General features: G+C 56.0%; 1 protein-coding gene across 7 annotated transcripts; it reads left to right on the top strand.

The window, feature by feature from the left end:
* The first annotated feature begins 226 nt into the window (after positions 1–226).
* On the top strand, positions 227–20945 carry NR4A1 (nuclear receptor subfamily 4 group A member 1). 7 transcript variants are annotated; one of them, XM_017662140.3, is made up of 8 exons: positions 288–425; positions 4290–4408; positions 16000–16877; positions 17697–17826; positions 18107–18258; positions 18418–18782; positions 18868–19046; positions 20112–20945. In XM_017662140.3, exons 3-8 carry the CDS (start codon positions 16002–16004, stop codon positions 20366–20368), a joined length of 1959 nt encoding a protein of 652 aa, XP_017517629.1. In that variant the 5' UTR covers positions 288–425; positions 4290–4408; positions 16000–16001; the 3' UTR covers positions 20369–20945. The 7 variants fall into 7 exon arrangements, with proteins under 7 accessions (XP_036848304.1, XP_036848303.1, XP_036848306.1 ...); XM_036992409.2 differs by lacking the exon at positions 4290–4408 and having other exon boundaries at positions 227–425; positions 18421–18782; XM_036992408.2 differs by lacking the exon at positions 4290–4408 and having other exon boundaries at positions 227–425.
* Positions 20946–21321: the final 376 nt, after the last annotated feature.

Genomic DNA, 21321 nt, shown 5'->3' with positions numbered 1-21321 from the left:
GCGGGGCGCTCGCGCTATTCCGGGCGCCACTATTTTTAGCCCCATTGAAGAGGCTGCGTCTGCCGCCGCCGCCGGGATTCCGGAGACGTCAATGGGCGCGCGTCACGGTCCCCGCCCGCCCGCCGGGGGAGGCGCGCCCGGGCCTGGGACCTCGGCGCGGGCGGCCCGGGCTCGGGGGGCGGGGGCGCGGCCGCGGCCGGAACTGCGGGGCGGGGGCCTTCCCGGGGGCGGCGGGCGTGGAGCCGCGGCAGCGCTGCTGCAGGAGCGCAAGGCGGCGACGGCGGAACTGGTAGGGGGCCCAGTGCGGCGCGGCGACCCCCGGCCTCCCGGCATGGACGCCGCTGCGGTACAGAGCAGCTCCCCGCCGGCCGGTGCGCGACCCCGGAAGGCGGGGGTGGAGAGGCGAGACGAGATCGCTGGGCCAGGTAAGGGGCCGTTGCGGAGGCGTGGAGGTGGTCCCCGGGACAGGCCCAGGTAGAATGGGGTCTCTGGGGTGCACCGGGGTACGCTGGGGTCGCACTGGGACCCCTGCTTGGAAACGGGGCTGTGGGAGGAGGGACTGGATTCCCAGTGGAACCTGCCTCCTCAGAGTCAGCCCCCAAGAGTGGCGGCCAGCCCTTTCTCTCCTCCAAGGGTGGGGTTTGGCCCGCGAGGGGCGCTGGAGGTGGCCAGTCTGGAGAAATTCCTTCCATTTCCCCGCCGGCTGCGGGGACTGGGTTCCAGGAGTTCGGGAGCCCCGCTGCCAGGACGCTGATCCGGGAGGGACCGGAATTGCCCAGCCCTTCGTGGGACTGGGACAAGAAACCGAGCCTGTAGGGGTCTGCTGGAGTCAGGGATTAGAAATGCTGCAGAGGTGGTATTCACAGTGGTTTACAGTGAAGTAGTGACTCGGGTTTGGGGCTAATATTAGGGACAGAGGTATATAGGTTCACAACGGTTATGCCCAACGAGTGCTGATGGCCCAGGGCTGATAACAGCTTGGACAGGGGCTTCAATGGTGGCTCTGGGCTTGGTCCTAGGCCCACTCCAAGTGAGTGTTTAGATCAGTGACTTGGGTGAAGCCTTAGAAGGGAAGCCAATGACTCATTGTAGTGGCCCAGAGCTGAGAGGAGAGGCAAGTGCATAGTACCATAAAGTCATATGCCAAATAATGGCAGCAGGCAGAAGAATGAACCAAGACTTATCAGATGAATGTGACTGATTTTAAATGTTGAGGCCTGTACTGGAGTGAAGAAAATTAGTTCAGGAGGTCAGGTCTAGTGTGTGGCTCAAAGGCCGAGCAGCCCAGGACCAACTGCTGTGTGCCATCTGAGGCCTCTAAGCACTAAACAGGTCCAAGGGGGAAGAGGGATGCCTGGCTCTGGGTTCCCTGACTGGGTTCTGATAGCAGTTGTGCCACTTCCAAGCTGAGTGACCTTGGGCAAGTTGCTTAACATTTCTGTGCCTTAGTTTCCTCATTGGTGAAATGTTCATAATAATGTCTTCCTCAGAGTGTTGTGAGACTGAAATGAGAAAATGTATGTAAAGTGCTTAGTAATGTATCTAGCACATAGCGTTCAATAGATATTAGCTGCTGCTGTTACTGTAATAATAGTAATATGCCCATTTCTGGGTGGGGACATTGGCCAATGCAGAGCTTATATCCAGGAGGTCATTGGGGCTGCAGAGGGTCTGTCTGCCATCTTCCTTTGTCAGGAGGAATTTAGCTAAGAAAAGACTCAAATACTTGATAGGAAGGGAAGAAGGAGGTTTTGGATGGACCCATGCTCTCTGGGGTCCAGGGCTAGGGCTCTTGGACTCAGGGTTTGACCCATCATAGGGACGAACCCTCAGGCTTCGGATCTGCCTCCAGATGGAAGGGACAGCTCTTTAGCTGCAGTGTCCTCCCCCCCTCTTGCCAAGTGACTAGCTGGCTCTCACCCCAGCCCAGTTCCGCTGCAGGTGTGCCTGAGTCCTCTTCTCCTCCCTGTTCCACAAATCCTTACTGAGCACCTGCTAGTGCAGAGCTCTGTTTTAGGGACTGAACACTCTGCACTCGTAGAGACAGACAGCTGAGCAAATGAACAGCCTTAGTCCTATGGAGATAATAAAAATAGGTTAACGTGGCAAGGTGGGGGTAGAGGCTCTCTGAGTTGGTGAGATTGGAATGGAAACCTGATTGAAGAGAAGGAGCTAGTCATACCGACACGCCAGGAAATGGCTTTCTTGGCAGAGGGAACAGTCAACACAAAGGCCCTGAGCGGGTAAAGAAAGCCCCTGTGGCTGGAACACAGTGAAGAGGGGGAGTGGGAGCTGGACTGAGGTCTGGCTGGATGCTCCTGCTACATTTGCAGGGCATCACTTTCCCTTCCTCCAAGCACACACAGCCTTGGGTTTGCCCTCTGCACAGTGCTGATTGTAATTGACCTTGATTCATTCCCCCATCTTAATGGCCCTGGGTCCAGGGATCTTGGTTTACTCCTTGGGTCTCCCACTGTTTGTGGCTCACTGCCTGGCTCACAATAAGGCCTCAGTAAATACTTGTGGAATGGCTGTAGTGGAGGGAATTTTGATCTGGGACAGGAGATAGAGTCAGAGTTCTGCTCTAAGATGTTTTAAGTCACTTTTTGGACACCATCTGGGTCCCTGACTCTAGCCCTGTTCTCAGACACAGGTAGGGAAGATCTCGGCACCCAGGTTGGGCCTGACCATGGTAGGAGGTGTTTGGCCCTCCCTACTCTTCCTTTTCAGCTGTGGGCTGGTATGGAGAAAGGGGAAAGGTTGGGGGTAGGGTTGGGTGGGGATAGGGCCTGACTGCAGACCTGCTTTTGGAGCATGGAAGGATGACAGCGTCATTTTGGGAAGCAGGTGTAGCCTGTGGGCCTGGGCAGGTTTGAAGCCTGCTTTTGCCTTCTCTTCGGGGTTGGAAGCCCCCTGATGTTCCAGACTGCCCTCCCCTCCTCACCTGTGCCCTTCACTCCCTGTTCCCCATTACACCCTCAGGGACATTGTTCGGGGTGGTGCTGGTAGCTCTGTAAGAGGAGAATCTGGGTACCATGGACCAGAGGAGCTCCCCTTAGCCATGGAGCCTGAGGCAGAGGTCAGGAGGGTGAGGAAGCCCAGCACCCACCCTCTGGGGGCCTCCTTCCTCCCTCTACCCCCAGCGCGGGAACATCTGCTTCCCTTTTTCCCAGACCTCATCTCAGCCCGAAGGGTCCACCCAATAACCAGGAAAGATCAAGCCTTGGCTGGTACTGCCCTCATGCTGCAGGCCCAATTGAGAGAGGAGAGGGTTGAATAAGGGTGGGAAAAGGGAAAGAGAGATGTGGGTCTGGGGTGTCCTGGCTGAAGGGGGCTTTGGCATTGGTGGGGACGGGTCAGGGGCAGAGCTTGAAGAGGCTGGAGAGGTGGCACACACAATTGGCTGCAGAAGTAGAGGCCAGGTGCCTGGAAGTGGCTTGGAGTAGGAACCAGGGTCAGGTTTTTATGTGTCCTCAATTAGGTTTTCCTAGTAATGATAGCACGTATGCGTATCCAGTACTATTCTAAGTCTTTTACACTATTAACTCATTTTCAGCCTGATGGGAACCCTATGGTTGTAAATTTTGGAGATGCTAGTCACATATTCCATGTTGATAGATGAGGAGTATGAGGCACAGAGAGGTTATGTAACTTGCCCAGAGTTACAGGTGATGGAGCCAGGATTTGTTCTGGGGCATCTGGGATCCAGCATCCAGGCTCTTAATCATTTTACTCCAAGCTGGGCCTTCTTGTCTTGGAACTGGAGTCCCTTCACAGAAGATTTCCTGAGGGTCCCCATTGCTCTGGTTAGAAGGCTGGGCTACCTGGACATGGGGGCATGGAGCCCCTGTCCCTGTGGGGGCCTCTGAGGCTTCAGGGGGCCAAGTTGTAGCCACTTAAGGATAGAAGAGGTATTCTGCTCCGTCTTCATAATAACTCCCTTTTCTCTGTGTACAAAATGCCCTTTTGTGTACTTTGGGGGGTTGAGAGCTGGATTAAGGCACCTCCTACCCAGGAGTGGGGTGTGAGGCTGGGGACTGGGCACTGGCATGTATGTCCATGACTCTGAGGTGCCCCAGATACTGCCAGCAACTCCTGGCCACACCACTCATCCCTGGGAGTGTGGGCAGCAGGCGCTGATGCCCAGTCCAGAGAGGTCTTTGGTTCATCCCGCCTTGTAGCCTGGGTCCTGCCCCTGTTCCCACTCCTGTGTTCCCTGGCTATGCTGTCTCCAGAGACTGTCTCTGCTGGCTGGTTTCTCCTCACTTACACTGACTCTCCCTCTGTAGGCCTCCACCATGGACAGAGGCCAGCCCCTGCCCCTCCCTGGTGTCCCTGTTCCTGCCAAGCCTTGAAGGCCCAAGGGATGGTTGAGAGTTGTGCAAGGTCTGTGGGTCCATCCATAGTGGTAAGTGCTCTGCTGTTGTCCTTTGTACACCCTTGGGGCCCCCAAGCAGGTGGAGTTGGGGGTGGGGGAGGGGCAGAGGTGGGTAGGAGCTGCCCAGAGCGGATGTGGTTTGGAGGGTGGAGGGGATCCCCTGCAGAGATGGCAGGCAAACTTCTGCTCAGGGTGGGGAGATCTGATTTCTTCAGTGGTGGGGTAATATGGGGGTGGGGAAGGGGGAAGCCTGATTTTCTTAGCAGGTTAGGCTGAGGGATCTGGGGGGATGGCAGCTGCTCCCAAGACAGCAGGTGCCTGGTTATAGGAAACTGATGGCTTGGGGGTGGATAGCTCAAGGCTGGGCTAGGAGCATGGTGGGGCAGACATGGGAGACAGGCAGCTGGCTTGTTTCTAGGGTGTAGATACTGCACCAGGGGAATGCACAGAGGGAAGGCTGGGACCACCCCCTCCCCACTATGGCAGGCCTGTAGGTCCTGTGGGGTCTGGTATGTGGAGATTCCTCTATGGATGGGGAGGATCCGACAGAGGACAGGGACAGACCCTCTACTATTCCTCCAACATCCCTGAGGGAAAATCCCAGACTTGTGACCAAAGCCAGAGGAATCCTTGGCCATCTAGCTCATCTCATCCTCTTATGGAGGAAGAAACTGAGTTACAGAGATGAGAAGGTCTACAGTGAGAACAGTAGAGCGAAGCTTAGAATCCAAGTCTCCTGGAATCCGGGCAAGCCCAGAGGCTTGGTTGGTGGTGGAAGACACACCTTCCTTGTCTGAGGATGCTCTAGAGAAGGCACAAGCTGATTTGTGGGTGATGGGTGGAACGTGGGAATGGAATTTCCACCAGGCCTTTCCCTAGGACCTGAGATACTGGGATGGGGCGAAGGGCGCCCATGGTCTTAGTTACCGTGTTTGCCTGAGGGAGCTGGAGATCAACCTGGCATCCCAGACAGGGACCTGGTGATTCCCTTCTTCCTTCCCCAGAACAGAGGGCCATCTCTGAGCATGAGCCCCCCTCAGGCCTCAAGAGGTCCCTGCATGAAGGAGCTGGCTCAGTGTCTCCCCCAGACCGTCAAACACTGTTGCCTCGTGTGGAGTTGGTGTTTAGGGTGCAAAGAGTCCCAGACAGGCGCCTGGGATGGGGAGGATGGGGTGTCTAGTCCGAGCCTGGATGGAATAAGGGGAAGCCCTGGAAAGCAGGGCCTCCTGTTTTGGGGCTGTGCTTGATGTGCACCCGGCCTTCTGCGGGCAGCAGGCTCTGTGCCACCAACCTTGGACTGGGGGTAGGGGTAGGAATTACTAGAAGTGGGAGAGGCAGGTGTCCCTGGTAGATCTGGACTGAGAAGCACGTGAATGAAGGTGACAGCAGTGGACCAGGTGTCTTTCCCTCCACTTGACCCTCGCCTCTATGCACAGCCCAGACCTGCCCAACCTCCCCTCTGAATACACAGGGGCACCCATGGGCAGAATTTCTTGTGTTTCATCCTGTTGTCTGGGTGATGGTGGTTGATTGGGTGGGGCTCCCATGCCAGATACACTGCCAAGGCCACCCTCAGGAGCTGCCAACTGAGGCCCATGAGTGCTGTAGCTGCTGGTCTTGTGACGTGGGCACCTGTCTGCCAGGCTTGGGCCTGAGCCAGGGTCACGCTCATGCTGGGGCTCCCGTCAGCTGACTATTTTGGGCTCTTGTCGACCTGGGCCAAAGTCAGACCTCAGCCAAGAGGGCCCCAAGGCATCTCCTTCTGTCCCCAGAGGCCAGCTCTGGTTTCAGCTATATAAACAGAGGAGGACATGCTGGCTTGGAGACAGCTCCATGTCCTGAGCCTCCTTAGCTGGTGCACAGAGCAGCCGGGCAGGACGGGCTGATTGGGCAGTCAGGGCTCTTCCCACAGGGCTCCCTGAGCTTGCCAGGAAGAGCCCCCGACCACCCGATTCTCCCTGGTGAGGTTGTCCAGGATCTCTGAGAGTCAAAGCAGATCGTGAGGAGGAAGTTGGTGAGTCTTACGAATGGGGAAACTAAGGCACAGGGGCTGGGCTGTTTGAATCTTTTGCCATTGTGACTGTCTATGTCGTGGTTTTAGGGGGCTTGAGAGGAGAGGGAAGGAGGAGGAAGCAAGGGTGGCTGACCCTCCTGAGGAGTGAGAGTAAAGGCTTGACCCCAGTAGGATGATGGAAGTTGGACTTGGGAAGACTTTGTGACTGAGAACTGGGAGATGTGGAAACAGATAGGTGGTCCATCTTTCTCCTGTCTCAGAGATTTCCAGCAGGATCTCGATCCTGCTCTCCTGTCAGTTGGTCTGGATGAGGCACCAGCCTTGTCAGGCAGGAGAAGGACGCTAGTGAGCTGGGTGTCCATCAGGGCACCTCAGCACTGGTCCCTCAATAGAGCGCAGCTGTTTGGTACCAGGGGGCTGAACCCAGGACTTGTCCTCCCTGAGCCCTCAGGCCCTGCCCTGCTCTTCTTGCCTGGCTTCCCAGCTGCTTTTGCTGCCTGAGAAGCAGAGCTGGAGCAAGGTCTGGCAGGTCCGCCAACCATTTGCCACAAACATGCTCCCCCGGCCCCAGGCCAGGGGCTTCAGCCAGCATGGAATAAGTGGCAGCTTCTTACGTGGGAGGCTCTTGTGCTTTCCTTCTCAGTTCTTGAAAAAAAATTTTTTTTTCCCTTTCTGAACGTGAGTCTCTAAACGAATCCAGAGCCTGTGACTAAAAATACTTTAACAATAGGAAAATGCATCAGTCTTTCCGGCTGGGGCTCGTTATCGGAGGGTTTTATTTTGGAATTTGAGATTTTGCCCAAAGAGGCTGGGTGGAGACCTTGGGCAGGGGCAGGAGAATTTGGTGGGTGTTGGTCTTCTGCAGGGTGGCGGGAGACCCTCCAAGGGTGGAGAAAGGAGGAGATGGCCAGGAGCTGAGCAGACTGAGGGCTGTGGAAAGGGAAAGAGATTTCAGGAGGTTGCAAATGAGGCGTGGGCCAACCTTTCCTGAACCACTCATGATCTTGTCTGCCTTTTTCCAGCTCTGTCTTCTTCCTGAAGCCTGATTTTATTCCTTTATGCTGTATGTTAATTTCTTCTGGTGTGAGAGGGGGATGAGGGTTGAGAAATCACTGGACTACAGGTAATCTTTGTGGAGAGAGGCCTGACCTGCTTAACTCAAAAGCTTTCTCCTGAGTATTAATTGAGCACCTGCTGCACACGATGTCTAGAATTTTCCTGGCCGGGTGGACCCACGTTTCTGGGCACACTCTCATTTCCTTTCACTTGGCCCTGGGTGGGGAGAGACGGGGATGGGGTTACTGATTATCTCTAGTTCTTGAAGAAGAGGGGCACTGACTTCCCAGGTGAACTGAGGACCCTGGTGTCTCCTTTCCCTGCCTGACCCCTGCCCACCCCAGGATCTTGCTGCAGGTCCCTAGAGTCCAGGACCCCAGGCAGTGCACCATTTTACTGATGAGCTTCCCTCTTCCCTTAGTGAACTGAATTCTCACAGGACCAGGACCATGAGGTCTGCACTGGGCAGGTGAGGAAACAGTCTCAGAGAGAGCAAGGGACTGGCCCCAGGTCACATGCCAGGCTTGCTGGCTCCTGGTCAGAGATGCCTCTGAGAGCTTCTCCATCTTTTGCCCCTGATGGAGGCTGAGATGAGAGGTGAGGGCAGGGGCTGACCTTCCTGCATCCTTGGGAGCCTGTTTTCAGGAGGAAACAACATGTCTGATGATGGTAGGCCCGCGGTAAGGGCCAAGAGATCTGAACTGGAGGCTTGAGCCTGACCCTATATCCTTAGTTCCCAGAGCTGTCTATGGGAAGCCCCCTGGGGCAGTAGGCCTTGCTTCCCTGCTCACAGCATAAATCCCCCTGTCCGCTGCCTGGGCAGGAAGAGGAAGTGGCTGGGTCAGGACTGTCTGTAGGTCCTGGGGCAGAAGAGGGGAAGCTCCCGTGGCCATTTCTCAGAGGGAGGAGGAGGCAGAGCTCATTCCCTCTGCCCACCCTGAGGGAAGGGAAGGGTTTGGAGGCTTATGGGTGGGAATGGTCTTGGTGAAAGTAGGGCAAGTTCCTGCCCTCTGCTCAGCAAGGGAAGTGGGGGGCAAACGGGTGAGCGGCCTGGGAAGGGGGCTGTGCAGTTCCACTTCCTCCATCCCATGTTTACCCAACTCCAGGCCCACCCTTTATGCTGGGGAATGATGATGGACATTGGCTGCTTGGGGACCTGCCCTGGGGTACTCACTGTTGAAGATACAGGAATGGTCCCCTGCCAAGATGGAGGAGGCAGGGCCTGGCCCTGTGTTCACACGTTGGTGGGGGAGTGATGAGTTAGCACATGATAAGTCACTGGGCCCCGTAAGATTTGACTAGGAAGGGTAGGGGCCTAGTGAGTAGTTCAGAAAACACACTGTTTTCTGAGGACCCTCTCTAATGTCAGGTTTTGTAGCCTCTCCTAACTGTACTTGGGTTCTGAGTATGTGTTGATAGAATAAATACATAATGAGAAACAGCCACTGTTTCTCTGTGATTTCAGAAATGTATTTGACTTTGTAGTCTGTAAATTTCAGCAGCATTTGCATCCCTTTGAGTAAATATGCCTTTCCCATCGGCATGGCAGTTTTTAAAATACACTTTTATTTTTGAAAACATACATAAAAAAAAGGGCACAAATCATAGGTGTGAAATTTTAGGAATATAGCTTGATGACTTTTCCAGGGTGAACCCACAGATTACCAAAATCCAGGTTGGGACCTGGAATGCTTCAGTTCCAGAGAAGACCCCTCACTGCACAGCTGTATCTACAGGTGCCACTTTTATTTATTTATAGCAGTTTATAGGTTGTGTGTGTACCTGATTCTGTGGTGCACTTACAAGGATCAAGGCCAACAGGATCAGAAGCCACAGTCTCTGGAATTCAGAGTTGAGGGCACAAAACTGGGAGTTAGTATACTTGAGTTTCAGTTCTGCTTCTGAACCTCCATTGCCACATTTATAAAATGTGGGTGATTCTAAACCTAGAAGGTTGGGGAGAGGGCTAAGTGGAAGAATCCATGTGAAGTACCCTGGACTGAGGTCTGGCCCTTGATTGGTATTCACCATGACACCCACCCTGTGGTGAGAAGGTGCTTGTTATTAAGAGTTAGGCTGGACCAACGGGTGGCATATGATCTGATGTGCAGGAGGATCAGCAGGAGTAGGAGAGCAGGGAGGAAGAGGAGCAGTGTGTCCAGCGGGTAGTGGGAAGGTTTAACCCAAGGTTCTTATATGGGGGCAGGGGGGAGGTGGGTGATGAGGGCAGATGGTGGGAGCCCTATGGGGGCAGTTCTCTCTTGTCTCCAATAAAACATCTCTCCCTGCTTTCCTTCTGGTCCTTGCCTCTAGTTCTGGATACCGCTCCCATTGCTACCTGTCCCCTCCTAGCCCCACCTCCCCAACAGGGAGCTGTTCACTCTGACCTTGCTCTTGAAGGCTGGACTTTGGGGGGGTTTCCTTGGGATTCTTTCTCCAGCCTGGGACCATTTATGCCTTAGGTCTCCTAAAATCTGCATCAGTTGTACCCCAGAGTTCCACCTTAGCCTGATTCCATGCCCCTCAGAACCTCAAGCTGTGCTCGCCAGAGGGCCTCTGGCCAGCAGGGATGAAGTCTGGGGGCCCAAGCTCCTCTTGCCTCTCTCCCCTCTGTCTTAGGCTAGGTGCGCCACATGGAGACCTGAATGAGTGGCCCTGGCTGAGTTTCCACAGAGGGACTCTGCCTATCTCTGTATTTATTTTCAGAGTGTAGTGCATTCAGACCCCACCCCCCTGCATCCCCTGCCTCCACAAGCCTGGCTGGGTGGTAGCTGCAGGTGCCTCCCCCTCCCTCGGCCTCTGGGGCAGCCAGATAGCAGTCTCCAAACCTGAACATCCCAGGGGGATGGGGCCTGGGCTGCAGGCACAGATCTAGAGGCTAAATGCTGAGATTTGGAAATGTAGGCCAGGGCCTTGGGCAGCTTGCCACACTTAATGTTCCCTGGGGCTCCTGGGAGGGCTGACCCCAAAGGAAGACAGGGAAGGTGTTTTGCTATTTATCGGTGGCAGGCAGTGGGAAGGAAAGGAGGGTACTAGGGCTTAAGGCTACCTCAACTCTCAAAGAATTGTAAAGGCTGGGCTTGAGTGCGCACAGATTGGTGAAGCCACAGGTAATGCACCTGTTTTGCTGGTGAGGGACGGAGGGAAGAACATTGACCTGGCTAATCCTCTTTTGCTAACATATTTAAACTTGTTTTTATTTTCAGAGGAAGGCATCCCAGGGCAGGGTAGGGGCCCAGGTGGGAAGCCAGCCCATGATATAGCTGGAGCTGCTTCCACCAGCCAGGCTTGCTGTGTGCTCCTGAGCAACGTGCAGCTTCTCGGGGAGCCTTTGGTTTCCAACACGCAGAATGGGAGGACATGAATTATATCAGTGGTTTCAAGCCTTTTTAGCTGTGGAATCCTTTCTTTTTCTAAGCAAAATCTTATGCAAAAGCCCAAAACAAAGAAAAACAAAACTTTGGCCGAGGTGGGGTGGGGATCCTGGATGGATCCCATTCACATTCTGCTCATACTTCACCTTCATCCAGGTGGCCTTCAAGGGTCTCTGGGAAATGGTTTGGGAAAAGCCAGAGCTTTCTGAAGACTGGTCCACCTTGAGATTTTATGCTGCAGTGGGGAAGCTGGGGCAAGTTCTGACCAGATCACGGAATGAGATTGTGTTACATGAAGACTGCTCCATCTGAGGTGGACAGTGGGATTTGCGAAGAGAACAAGCTGGTTAAGGGGCAGTTTTCTTAGTGGGTGTGGGCAAGGAGAAGGGGAAGTCTCTGGCCTCCCTTGGCTGGTCTGCTGCCTGCAGGCATCAGTGTGGCATGGGCTGTGGCTGGTAGTAGAAACCAGGGATCCAAAGATGTTCCAAAATAGAACTTCAGGAAAAGATGAAAATTTGCACGTGGGGCATCAGGAGCAGAGATGGGGTGGAGGGCAGGGAGTACAGAGATGACAAGCTCTGTCTGGAATGGTTGAAGTTGGAGGTCCTGGTGGGACCTTTGGGTGGGCAGAAGTGGGAGCTGGAGACAAGGGTATGGGAAACCTGAGACGGGAGGTGAGGAGTGGGAACTGCCTCAAGGGTAGAAGGAAGAGCTGCAGGATGATCCGAATGGGGCTGTGGGCTTGGGCACCAAGAAAACACAAATTCCTCATGTTGATTTACAGGGGAGAAGGGGGCTGGCTAGGGACCCACTGTGTGTTGGGGGGCTCTCTTCTCCTAATAAATACTAGTCCCTCTTCCTTCCCCTCTTACCTAAAGGGTGAGGGCTCCCCAGGCTTGGGGCAGAAGGTGGGAGAAAACTCCAGGTGGCTGCAGCCTGGTACACGCTGCCAAGGCTCCTTCTGCTGCGTGGGTCAGGTCAGAGCCGCCCTCTCCACAGGTGCAGGGGTGAGGAGGGAGTGTGGGTACTCTGTAGTCACGGACAGGGGAGGGCATGAAGAGATCCCTTAGAGATGCAGTGACCCTGGGTTCCGTGCAGTGTGCCACTACCTTGCTGTGTGACCTTGAGCAAGTGCCATTATTTCTCTGAGCCTGTTTATTTATAAAATGGGGAAGAGTTGACACAATTCCAAATGATCTCTCAGGCTCCACCCGGTTCTGAAATTCGGTAATTTCCCAACTAGAGTGCATTTGCTCTGTAAGAGACTGGGAAACGGACTGGTGAGAATTCAAGTTCAGCGTGTGGAGCAGGGCCCTTTGGCCCAACTGGGGCCTGGCAAATCCCTGCCCTCCGGAAGGTACTTTGCATGGGAAATTGGGGGTAGAAAATTAGGGAGAAGGTGGCTGTGACTGATGTCCTTGGAGCAACCTCAGCATGAGACCTGCTGGGGAAGACGGGTCAAGTGCACAGGCGGTGCCCCACGCTGAGGTGGGGGCGCAGGTTCCCCGGGGTGTGTCCCAGAGTTGTCCACTCTGGCCCCAAGCCTGCCCTGACCAACCAGCAGCGGCAGAAGGCGAACTCCCAGGCCTCCAGGGAGGGCTTGGGAAGAAGCTGGGCGCGGAGGGGGCCGGAGTCACTGGGCGCAGTCGTGGCTCCCGGGAACAGCCGGAGGAGATCCTCGTCTGGGGAAGCCCCGCGGCCGTGGCTCTACAGCGCCCTCTTCTCGGGCTCTGGCCTTCGGAACCGGTTATTTCGGACCTGGGGGCCCCCGGCTGGGTCCTGGGTCTGGCGTGGGGAGCCTCGGGAGTCCGCGAGCTGCTATTTTTAGCCAGCGCGGCGGGCGCGAGGCAACTATTTATAGATCAAACAATCCGCTCTCCCTGCGTCAATGGAACCCCGCGTGCGTCACGCGCGCAGACATTCCGGGCCCCCCTCTCGCCCCGCCCCCTCGGGCTCCCCGTCCCCGCGCCTCCCCCTGGCCTCCTCCCGCCGGAACCGCACCGCCCCCCGCGCCCTTGTATGGCCAAAGCTCGCCGGGCCGCGTGCGTCAGTGGCGCCCCCGCCCCTCCGCGTGCGTCACGGAGCGCTTAAGAGGAGGGTCGGGCTCGGTCGGGGAGCCCCAGTGGTGGAGGCTGCGAACCTTGGGAGAGTGTGTATTACTGTGGGAGCGCACGCGGGACCAGGCTGCGACTCGGGACGCTGGTCTCGGGCAGGGGGAGCAGGAACCAGCCGGGTAGGTGCCCCGCGGAGGCGTGCATCTCAGCAGGGCTCTGTTTTGTGTTTTAGGGGTGTTGCATGAAGGAGAAGGGTGTACGCGCGAGCAGAAAGGATGTTGTAGGGTCAGCGTGCAGGAGGGCGGGTGTAGGGTGCAGCGCTAGCGTTGGGGGGGAGGACCGGTGGGCAGGGGGCGAGGACCCAGAACAGACTCGATTCACTAGGCCTGGGGGGAGGAGGAGTGTCGTGCAAGGTGGAACCCGCAGGGGGTTACGGTTGGCGTCAGGATGAGGACTTGTCCAATAGGAGGCTGGCTGTAGTTTAGTCTCCCAGGGTGCCCAAGTGGGCACACGGTTCTTTGTCAGGAGGTGTTCATGGGGGTCTCAGTACAGTGGGGGGAAAGGTACATAGAGTTTCAGCTGCTGGGATCCGTCCGACTCCTGCCATGATTGAGTCTCCTTTCCCCCAGCTTGTCAGCCCCCTCCCAATGCCCCTACTTGTTTTCTTAACACTTCAGAGACTGTGGCTTAGTTTGCAGAGATCCCCAGCCTGAAGTTTATGCCTGAACTTTATTAAGAGACCTCTGGATCGCTGAAGGAAATGACCGCGTTGGTGGCTCAGCTGTGGAGGGGTTGCTGGTTGTGCTGGACCAAAGGAGTCTTAGGGGCACAGGGCAAGGTCTCTGGAAGTACAGGGAAGATTGTTTAGCTATAGCTTGGATCCCGTGGTGTGAGTGAGTGAGTGAGTGAGTGAGTGAGTGAGAGAGAGAGAGAGAGAGAGAGAGAGAGAGAGAGAGAGAGAGAGAGAGAGAGAGAGTGTGTGTGTGTGTGTGTGTGTGTGTGTGTGTGTGTGTGTATAAGGGGGAGAGAGAGAGGGAGGGAGGACGGGAGGGAGTATATGGAAACCCTGGTCCTTAGGGATCCTGGATGGGAGTGGCTAACGGAGTCTCTGGTGGGGTACTACCTGGAGAATAACCCCCCAGCTTCACACTCCAGCCCTACTGCTGATCACCTGTGCGCCACCCTACCCCCACCTTCTGCTCCCTCAATAGTCCCCGTTGGATTATACAGGTAGGGTGCAGCCTGAGGCTTGTTCAGCATAACAGGTGCAAACCACATTGTTGCCAGGACCTGCCTGAAGCCGGATTCTCCCCGCTCCCTCCTTCAACCCCGCCCCTTCCTCCTCCTTGTGTGACTGCTCCCTGTCACCTCCACCTTGTGTCTAGGTGTAGGTCCATATCTTGTGTTGTTAAGTACCTGAACGAAGGGGGGTGGAGGATAGGTTGGTTGGTGTTGATCCGGATGTGGGACGTCCAAGTAGAGAAACAGGATTTGAGTAAAGCTGGAATGCCCAGCCGTGTGTGGCTGCCACCTTTTCTCCTCCACCCCAACACCATTCCTGCACATGCTGTCCTAGTGCAGGCGACCCTCATCTCTCACAGGTGCTACCTGCTGGGGTCCACTGCTGCAGGGTGGCTGGAGCCAGAGCTTCGAGGCTGTTGCCTGGGGTGGTTGTGGGTGTCAGGGTTGGAGCTGCCCTGAGCCCACGGAAGTAGGAGAAAGGCTAGAACCAGAGGACTCACTAGGCTCTTGGCCAGGAGGGGGTGCCACTCTTGGCACCCTTCTGCTATCCCCCTCTTGATGATGGCACTGTCTGTTCCAGCTTGGTGTCTTACTCAGCCCCCACTCCCCGACTGGTGAGGCCACTGGGTCTCCATGCAGACCCCTGGCATGGAGGTAGATGGGAAACTGCCCTGGAGCCTCCTCCGTGTTTATGTTCAGTCGGTGTGTGAACTTAACATTCTCCCCTGAATGATGCTCTCTCTGCTCCTTCAGGCTCCTCAGGTCCGGCGGGCGTGAGCCCCTTTGTCTGAGCTCCTGGATCCTGCAGGGCACAGACTCTCCTTCATGGAGGCACCCAGGCAGGCGCAGAATGCCTCCCATGTGCCCACCCATAGGCTCCTTCTCCTCCTTGCATAGCCACTTCCAGTCTTCTGCCTGACTCCTAAACATTCACTTATAAAAATGACAGGGAAAAGAGCTTTAGAGGTAGCAGAAAAATTCCTCTTAGGGATTGTCCATTCTCCTTGAAGTCCAGGGGGCTGTTCTCACCTCCCTCCTGCCCCTGCCTGGCCTCCCTCGAGCATATGGCCTTTAAATATCTGGAGCCAGGTTACTAGATCCCCTGCAGAGCTAGGGGACTCGGTGAGGAGGCCTGGGCTCTCTTCCTCTCTGTTTCTGGGAGCATCCCAGGCAGCACATAGTGGGTGCCCATCCCCAGATGGCAGAACTGGGATGCCTGTGGGATCTGCAGGCTTTGCTCAGTATGTAGGGTGGGGCTGGGGGTGAGGAAAGGGGACAGGCTCCTTGCTGCTTAGGCCACTTTCTTAGGCAGCTGGGCCATCACTCCCAGCTTTTCTTCCGTTTTCAGAATATCCTTCCCAGGCACTATTAAGGGAGGAGGAGGTGGGTATTGTAGAGGCTGGGCCATGCCTGGGAATATTCCCAGAAATGCCAGGTTGGAGGAACAACATATCTGCTCCCAAGGATGGAGCTAAGGCTTTGCCTGGCTGCCTCTCCCACCCACCCTTCTTCCACCCACCACTTACCCGGTGAGGGAGGGCAGGGGGCTGGAGGAACACAGCTTTCCCCTGTTTCAACAGAGAAAGGCTGGCTGGCTGCCTTCCCTAGGGTTCCCAGGCTGCCTGGGTGTGGCTGGTCTTCTGACTAAGCCCACTCTTGCTGGACCACTGCCCAGGGGCTTTGTGACATGGAGGCTAAGCTGGTTCTCTAGTTGGGGGCTAGAATTCCTGGGTTCCAAGGTGGGATGTGGTGCTAACACCTCAGTGTCCCATGTCTGCCTGGGATTTCTGCCACCTGGCTATTTGGGGGCCTATATTTAGAGGTCAGCCTTCCAGCTTCTCCCGCTAACTCACACACCCCTTGGTCTCCTCTTTTTTCTAGAGATGCCCTGTATCCAAGCCCAGTATGGAACACCAGCACCAAGCCCAGGACCCCATGACCAGCTGGCAAGTGACCCCCTGATCCGTGAGCTCAGCAAGCCCACCATGGACCTGGCCAGCCCTGAGGCAGCCCCCGCTGCCCCCACTGCCTTGCCCAGCTTCAGCACCTTCATGGATGGCTACACAGGAGAGTTTGACACCTTCCTCTACCAGCTGCCGGGAACAGCCCAGCCATGCTCCTCAACCTCCTCCTCGGCATCCTCCACATCCTCCTCCTCGGCCACCTCCCCTGCCTCTGCTTCCTTCAAGTTCGAGGACTTCCAAGTGTACGGCTGCTACCCTGGCACCCTGAATGGCCCACTGGATGAGACCCTGTCCTCCAGCGGCTCTGACTACTACGGCAGCCCCTGCTCAGCCCCATCACCGTCCACACCCAGCTTCCAGCCACCCCAGCTCTCTCCTTGGGATGGCTCATTCGGTCCCTTTTCACCCAGCCAGACTTATGAGGGCCTGCGGGCATGGACAGAGCAGCTGCCCAAGGCTTCTGGCCCTCCCCAGCCGCCAGCCTTCTTTTCCTTCAGCCCCCACACCGGCCCCAGCCCCAACCTGGCCCAAAGCCCCCTGAAGCTGTTCCCCTCACAAGCCACCCACCAGCTGGGGGAGGGAGAGAGCTACCCCATGCCGACGGCTTTCCCGGTCCTTGTGCCCTCTTCTCCACATCTTGACGGCCCAGGGATGCTGGATGCACCTGTGACCTCAGCCAAGGCCCGGAGTGGGGCTTCAGGTGGAACCGAGGGCCGTTGTGCTGTATGTGGGGACAACGCTTCATGCCAGCATTATGGTGTCCGTACCTGTGAGGGCTGCAAGGGCTTCTTCAAGGTACTGGGCTGCCTTGGGCCCAGGCTTTTATCAGTGTGGCAGGGCTGGCTGCCCATCGCAGTGGGGTCTGTAGTAGCCTCCCTTGGGTTCTCCTCCCAATTAGTCCTGCCCTTTAGGAAGGGACCAGGCCTGCCAGGTGGGCCACCTTCCTGGGGACCCATAGATGGCAGGAGGCATGCGGGGCCAATGGGATTGCAGAGTGATGGAAGGAGGAGTGAGGTATGTGCAGAGAGTGTGGGCTGCAGGGGTGTCCAGGAGGGGATGTTCTAATGGCCAACCTTTGGCTTTCCTCTGCCTGTCCTCCCCTGACTCAAGGTCCTGATGGGAAGGGGGCCCCAGGCACTCATGTTCCTGGCATGAGATGAAAGGATCTGAGAAGAGGGCTCGGTGCTTGAGGGCTGGGGGTGGACTTGGGAACAGGCTGTGTGTTTGTCCCAGTGCTGGGTGCCTGCTTCACTTCCCGTCCTACCCCTCCCCTCATCAGCTCTCTTGTCTGCCCCAGGGAAGGGGGCACGCAGACACAGGCACATTAAGAAGTACAGGTGTCTGGACTGCCAGGGAGCCCCTAACCCCTAATCTTGTGTCCTGGGGGGGTCTTCCTCTCGAGTCAGAAACCTTCCCAGTGTCCCCGAGACTTTGTTCTTCCTACCCCCACCTCTCTATCTCTCCCTCCCCTGCCACCCAAATGTTAGAAAAATAGCTGTGAACAGAGAGCGCTTTTGTCTAGGATGGCAGCAGGATCTGGATGGTCCCCTCCCCTGAGCGTCCCGCGCCCCACCCCGCACCCTGACAGCCTGTTCCGTGTTGCCCCCCCTCCAGCGCACAGTGCAGAAAAACGCCAAGTACATCTGTCTGGCTAACAAGGACTGCCCTGTGGACAAGAGGCGGCGAAACCGCTGCCAGTTCTGCCGCTTCCAGAAGTGCCTGGCTGTGGGCATGGTGAAGGAAGGTGGGTGGCTAGGACAGGCCGGTGGGACTGGCCAGCCTGAGCTGGGCAGGGCAGGCAGGGTCCCCCAGACATCTGGTGGCTGTAGCAGAGGGCATGCCTTGTTCCCACCCCGCCTCTGGGCCACCTGCCTGGTTTATGGGGATGTGGTCCCTGTAGGGTCCCCTGGGTCCTGGGGGCCCCAGGTCCTTGAGTACTTCCCAGAGTTGGTGTGCACAGTTTGGGCTGAGTCCTTTCTTTGGGTCTCGCCCTCCCTTCCTCACCCCTGCCCATTTCTCTGCAGTTGTCCGGACAGACAGCCTGAAGGGACGGCGGGGTCGGCTCCCTTCAAAGCCCAAGCAGCTCCCAGATGCATCCCCTGCCAATCTCCTCACCTCCTTGGTCCGGGCGCACCTGGACTCAGGGCCCAGCACAGCCAAACTGGACTACTCCAAGGTGAGGCCCCACCCATCCCACATTCAGTGCCTTTGTGCATGTTAGGAAAGGCCTCACCCCAGTTTGACAAATTGAAAAAAGAGAAGTCCTCTGGGCTGACCAGATGGAAAAATGTACCCCTTGGGCAGGTGGCCAATTAGAAAAATGTGCTCTTTCCAGCAGCCTCGGCCCTGGGTTAATATTCAGGAATTGGCAAGCAAAAGCATGGGCGGAATCTCAGCTCCTCTCTCACCCCCGGAGCTGGCATCCAAGTGTATGACACAGTGGCCTTGGCGTGGGGCCCTTCTTGGGGTGCTGACCCCATCGGACTACCCTCCCAAGTTCCAGGAGCTGGTGCTGCCCCACTTTGGGAAGGAAGATGCTGGGGACGTGCAGCAGTTCTACGACCTGCTCTCAGGTTCCCTGGAGGTTATCCGCAAGTGGGCCGAGAAGATCCCTGGCTTTGCCGAGCTGTCTCCAGGCGACCAGGACCTGTTGCTGGAGTCAGCCTTCCTGGAGCTCTTCATCCTCCGTCTGGCCTACCGGTGAGCCGCCTGAAGTCCGCTAGGCCCCTCCCTTGTCACCCTGCCCTTGAGCCCCCTGACCACCTCCTGCGTCCCCCTCCACCAGGTCTAAGCCGGCCGAGGGGAAGCTCATCTTCTGCTCTGGCTTGGTGCTGCACCGGCTGCAGTGTGCCCGCGGCTTTGGCGACTGGATTGACAGCATTCTGGCCTTTTCCCGGTCCCTGCACAGCTTGGTTGTCGACGTCCCTGCCTTCGCCTGCCTCTCTGCGCTTGTCCTCATTACAGGTGAGCAGGCCAGTCCCAGGGAGTTGGGGGCTGGGGCTTAAGGTCATGGCCCTCCGTGGGCTGGTGCCTGGCACTTCCTGGGCCTTCATGTTGGGAGTGAGGGTGACTAGTTGCAGAGAGGGGCAAGCATTTGTTTGCTCAGAGCAACACAGCTGTAGGCGGCCAAGCTGGAGCTGAGGCCCAGCTGCATCTGATGGCAAAGGTCAAGCCAGTCTGTGGATTGTCTCAGACTAGCCAAGACCCAGACAGTGTAGGTGGCATGTGTGGCCTAGGGACTTAGCTTGTTTTTTAAATCTTCCTGATTATTTTGCATACAGCAAAGTGCACAGATGATAAATTTTCACAAACTAGGCACACTCATATAACCAGCCCCTAGATCAAGAAGCAGTCATGATCAATACACCAGAACCCCTCCTGTGTCCCCTTCCAGTCACCAGCTTCCCCAGGGGTGGCTGCCGTCCTGACCTCTGACAGGTTAGCTGTGTCTGCTGCATACTTTATATAAATACAATGATGTAGGATAGTCTTTTTGGTGTTAAATGTGAAGGTTTTCAGATCTCTTTTTTTATTTTTTAAAGAACCAGAATCTGCCCCTCTCCCTTTTTCACTTAAATTTCACAGGGGACCCAACTATTGAGGACAGACCCAAGGTATTTGGGGCTGATGAGGAAGTGGTGGGTTTTGAGGCCAGCTTTTCCTGAAGTGGCCTCTGAAACACCTGCTCAACTCCAGCGCTTCTAGGAACCACCTAGAAGAAAACTCGCTGGCTTAGAAAACCTGGTTAAGACTGACTTCCTGTTTTGTGGCCTTGGGGAAGTCATTTAACCTCTCTGGGCCTCAGTTTCTCACCTGGAAGATGAGGAGGAGGATTGCTATTACTGTCCTATAGGCTCCTGATGGGGCTCAGAAATGGACTCATGTGTGTGAACATGCTTTTATAAAGTGCCAGAGGAGCGTGAGGGGTGGCCAGTGGCAGCATTTTAGCCACCTGGGGTGGCCAGGGGTTGGGGTTTTGGGGGTGGGCTGGCGCTCAGATAGGTGGTCAACTCAGTACCTTTCTTACAGATCGACATGGGCTGCAGGAGCCACGGAGGGTGGAGGAGCTGCAGAACCGTATCGCCAGCTGCCTGAAGGAGCATGTCTCTGCCGTGGCAGGCGAGTCCCAGCCGGCCAGCTGCCTATCGCGCCTGCTGGGCAAGCTGCCTGAGCTGCGGACCCTGTGCACCCAGGGTTTGCAGCGCATCTTCTACCTCAAGTTGGAGGACTTGGTGCCCCCTCCACCCATCGTTGACAAGATCTTTATGGACACACTGCCCTTCTGACCCCAGCCTGGGAACATGTGTGCACCGCGTATGCATGCCCATATGCCACCCCACGTGCCTTTAGCCCATGGCCCATGGGTCCCTGGAGCACCCCCCACACTGGGCCTGGGCTTGAGCTGCAGACTGGCTGGCCTCTGCACTTACTCTGGGAGGTTGGCAGGGTGCTGATGCCCTGGAGGAGGGAGGTGCATTCTTGGGGGTGACCCCTACTCTTTGTCTTACCCACAGCGTAGCCCTGGCCTTCATGTTTTTGTAAGATAAACAGTTTTTAACACATACCACCATGCTGTAAATAAGCTGAATGCTGCTGTAAATACAGGAAGGAAGAGGCTGAGATGGGAGTGGGGGTTGGGAGTGGGTGGGTCCCATGGGTCCTACCCGCTGGGGCAAGCCTTACCCACCTCCTCCAACTTGTCTCTTCCCCCCCTCCTTCCACATGTATATAAACTCACTCTAGGAAAAAGACAAATGACAGAATCTGACATTTATATTTGTGTATTTTCCTGGATTTATAGTATGTGACTTTTCTGATTAATATATTTAATATATTGAATAAAAAATAGACATGTAGCTGAAACTGGGATCCTGTCCATCTCTGATGCTCTTCCCCTCACTCCCCAATCCCCTAACTACATAGAGATAGAAGGGATCTTGGATAAATCTTGGATGTTACCAGCATGAGCTAAGAGGCCTCTGTTTACTCTTGCAAGTAGATAAAAATAATGGCACCTGCTTCATGATACGGTGTGTGACACCCTCAGACTAGTTGATGAACTCATGTCTCGTGGGTGGGGCCTACAGTGCAGGCCCACTAGACGGGGAGTAAGACAGGGCTCTGGCTGTCATGTTCCTGACTAGGTGCAACGGTCTCCAATTCAGCTTCATTTTTGTAAAACAGAGTGGGCATGGTGCTTAGCACAGCTGGGCACAGGGCTGTCCAGAATGGCGGTGGC

The sequence above is a fragment of the Manis javanica genome, chromosome 10, assembly GCF_040802235.1.
Source record: "Manis javanica isolate MJ-LG chromosome 10, MJ_LKY, whole genome shotgun sequence".
NCBI classification, from domain to species: Eukaryota; Metazoa; Chordata; class Mammalia; order Pholidota; family Manidae; genus Manis; species Manis javanica.
The sequence above is the reverse complement of the archived record's forward strand: the minus strand, read 5'-3'. Positions and strand labels throughout refer to the sequence as shown.

Coding starts and splice junctions, on each gene's coding strand:
- NR4A1 (XM_036992408.2), top strand. CDS start 332: ATGGACGCCGCTGCGGTACAGAGCAGCTCCCCGCCGGCCGGTGCGCGA. Junction 17,827..18,106: donor TGTGGGCATGGTGAAGGAAG/GTGGGTGGCTAG, acceptor ATTTCTCTGCAG/TTGTCCGGACAGACAGCCTG. Junction 18,259..18,417: donor CCAAACTGGACTACTCCAAG/GTGAGGCCCCAC, acceptor TGCTCTTTCCAG/CAGCCTCGGCCCTGGGTTAA.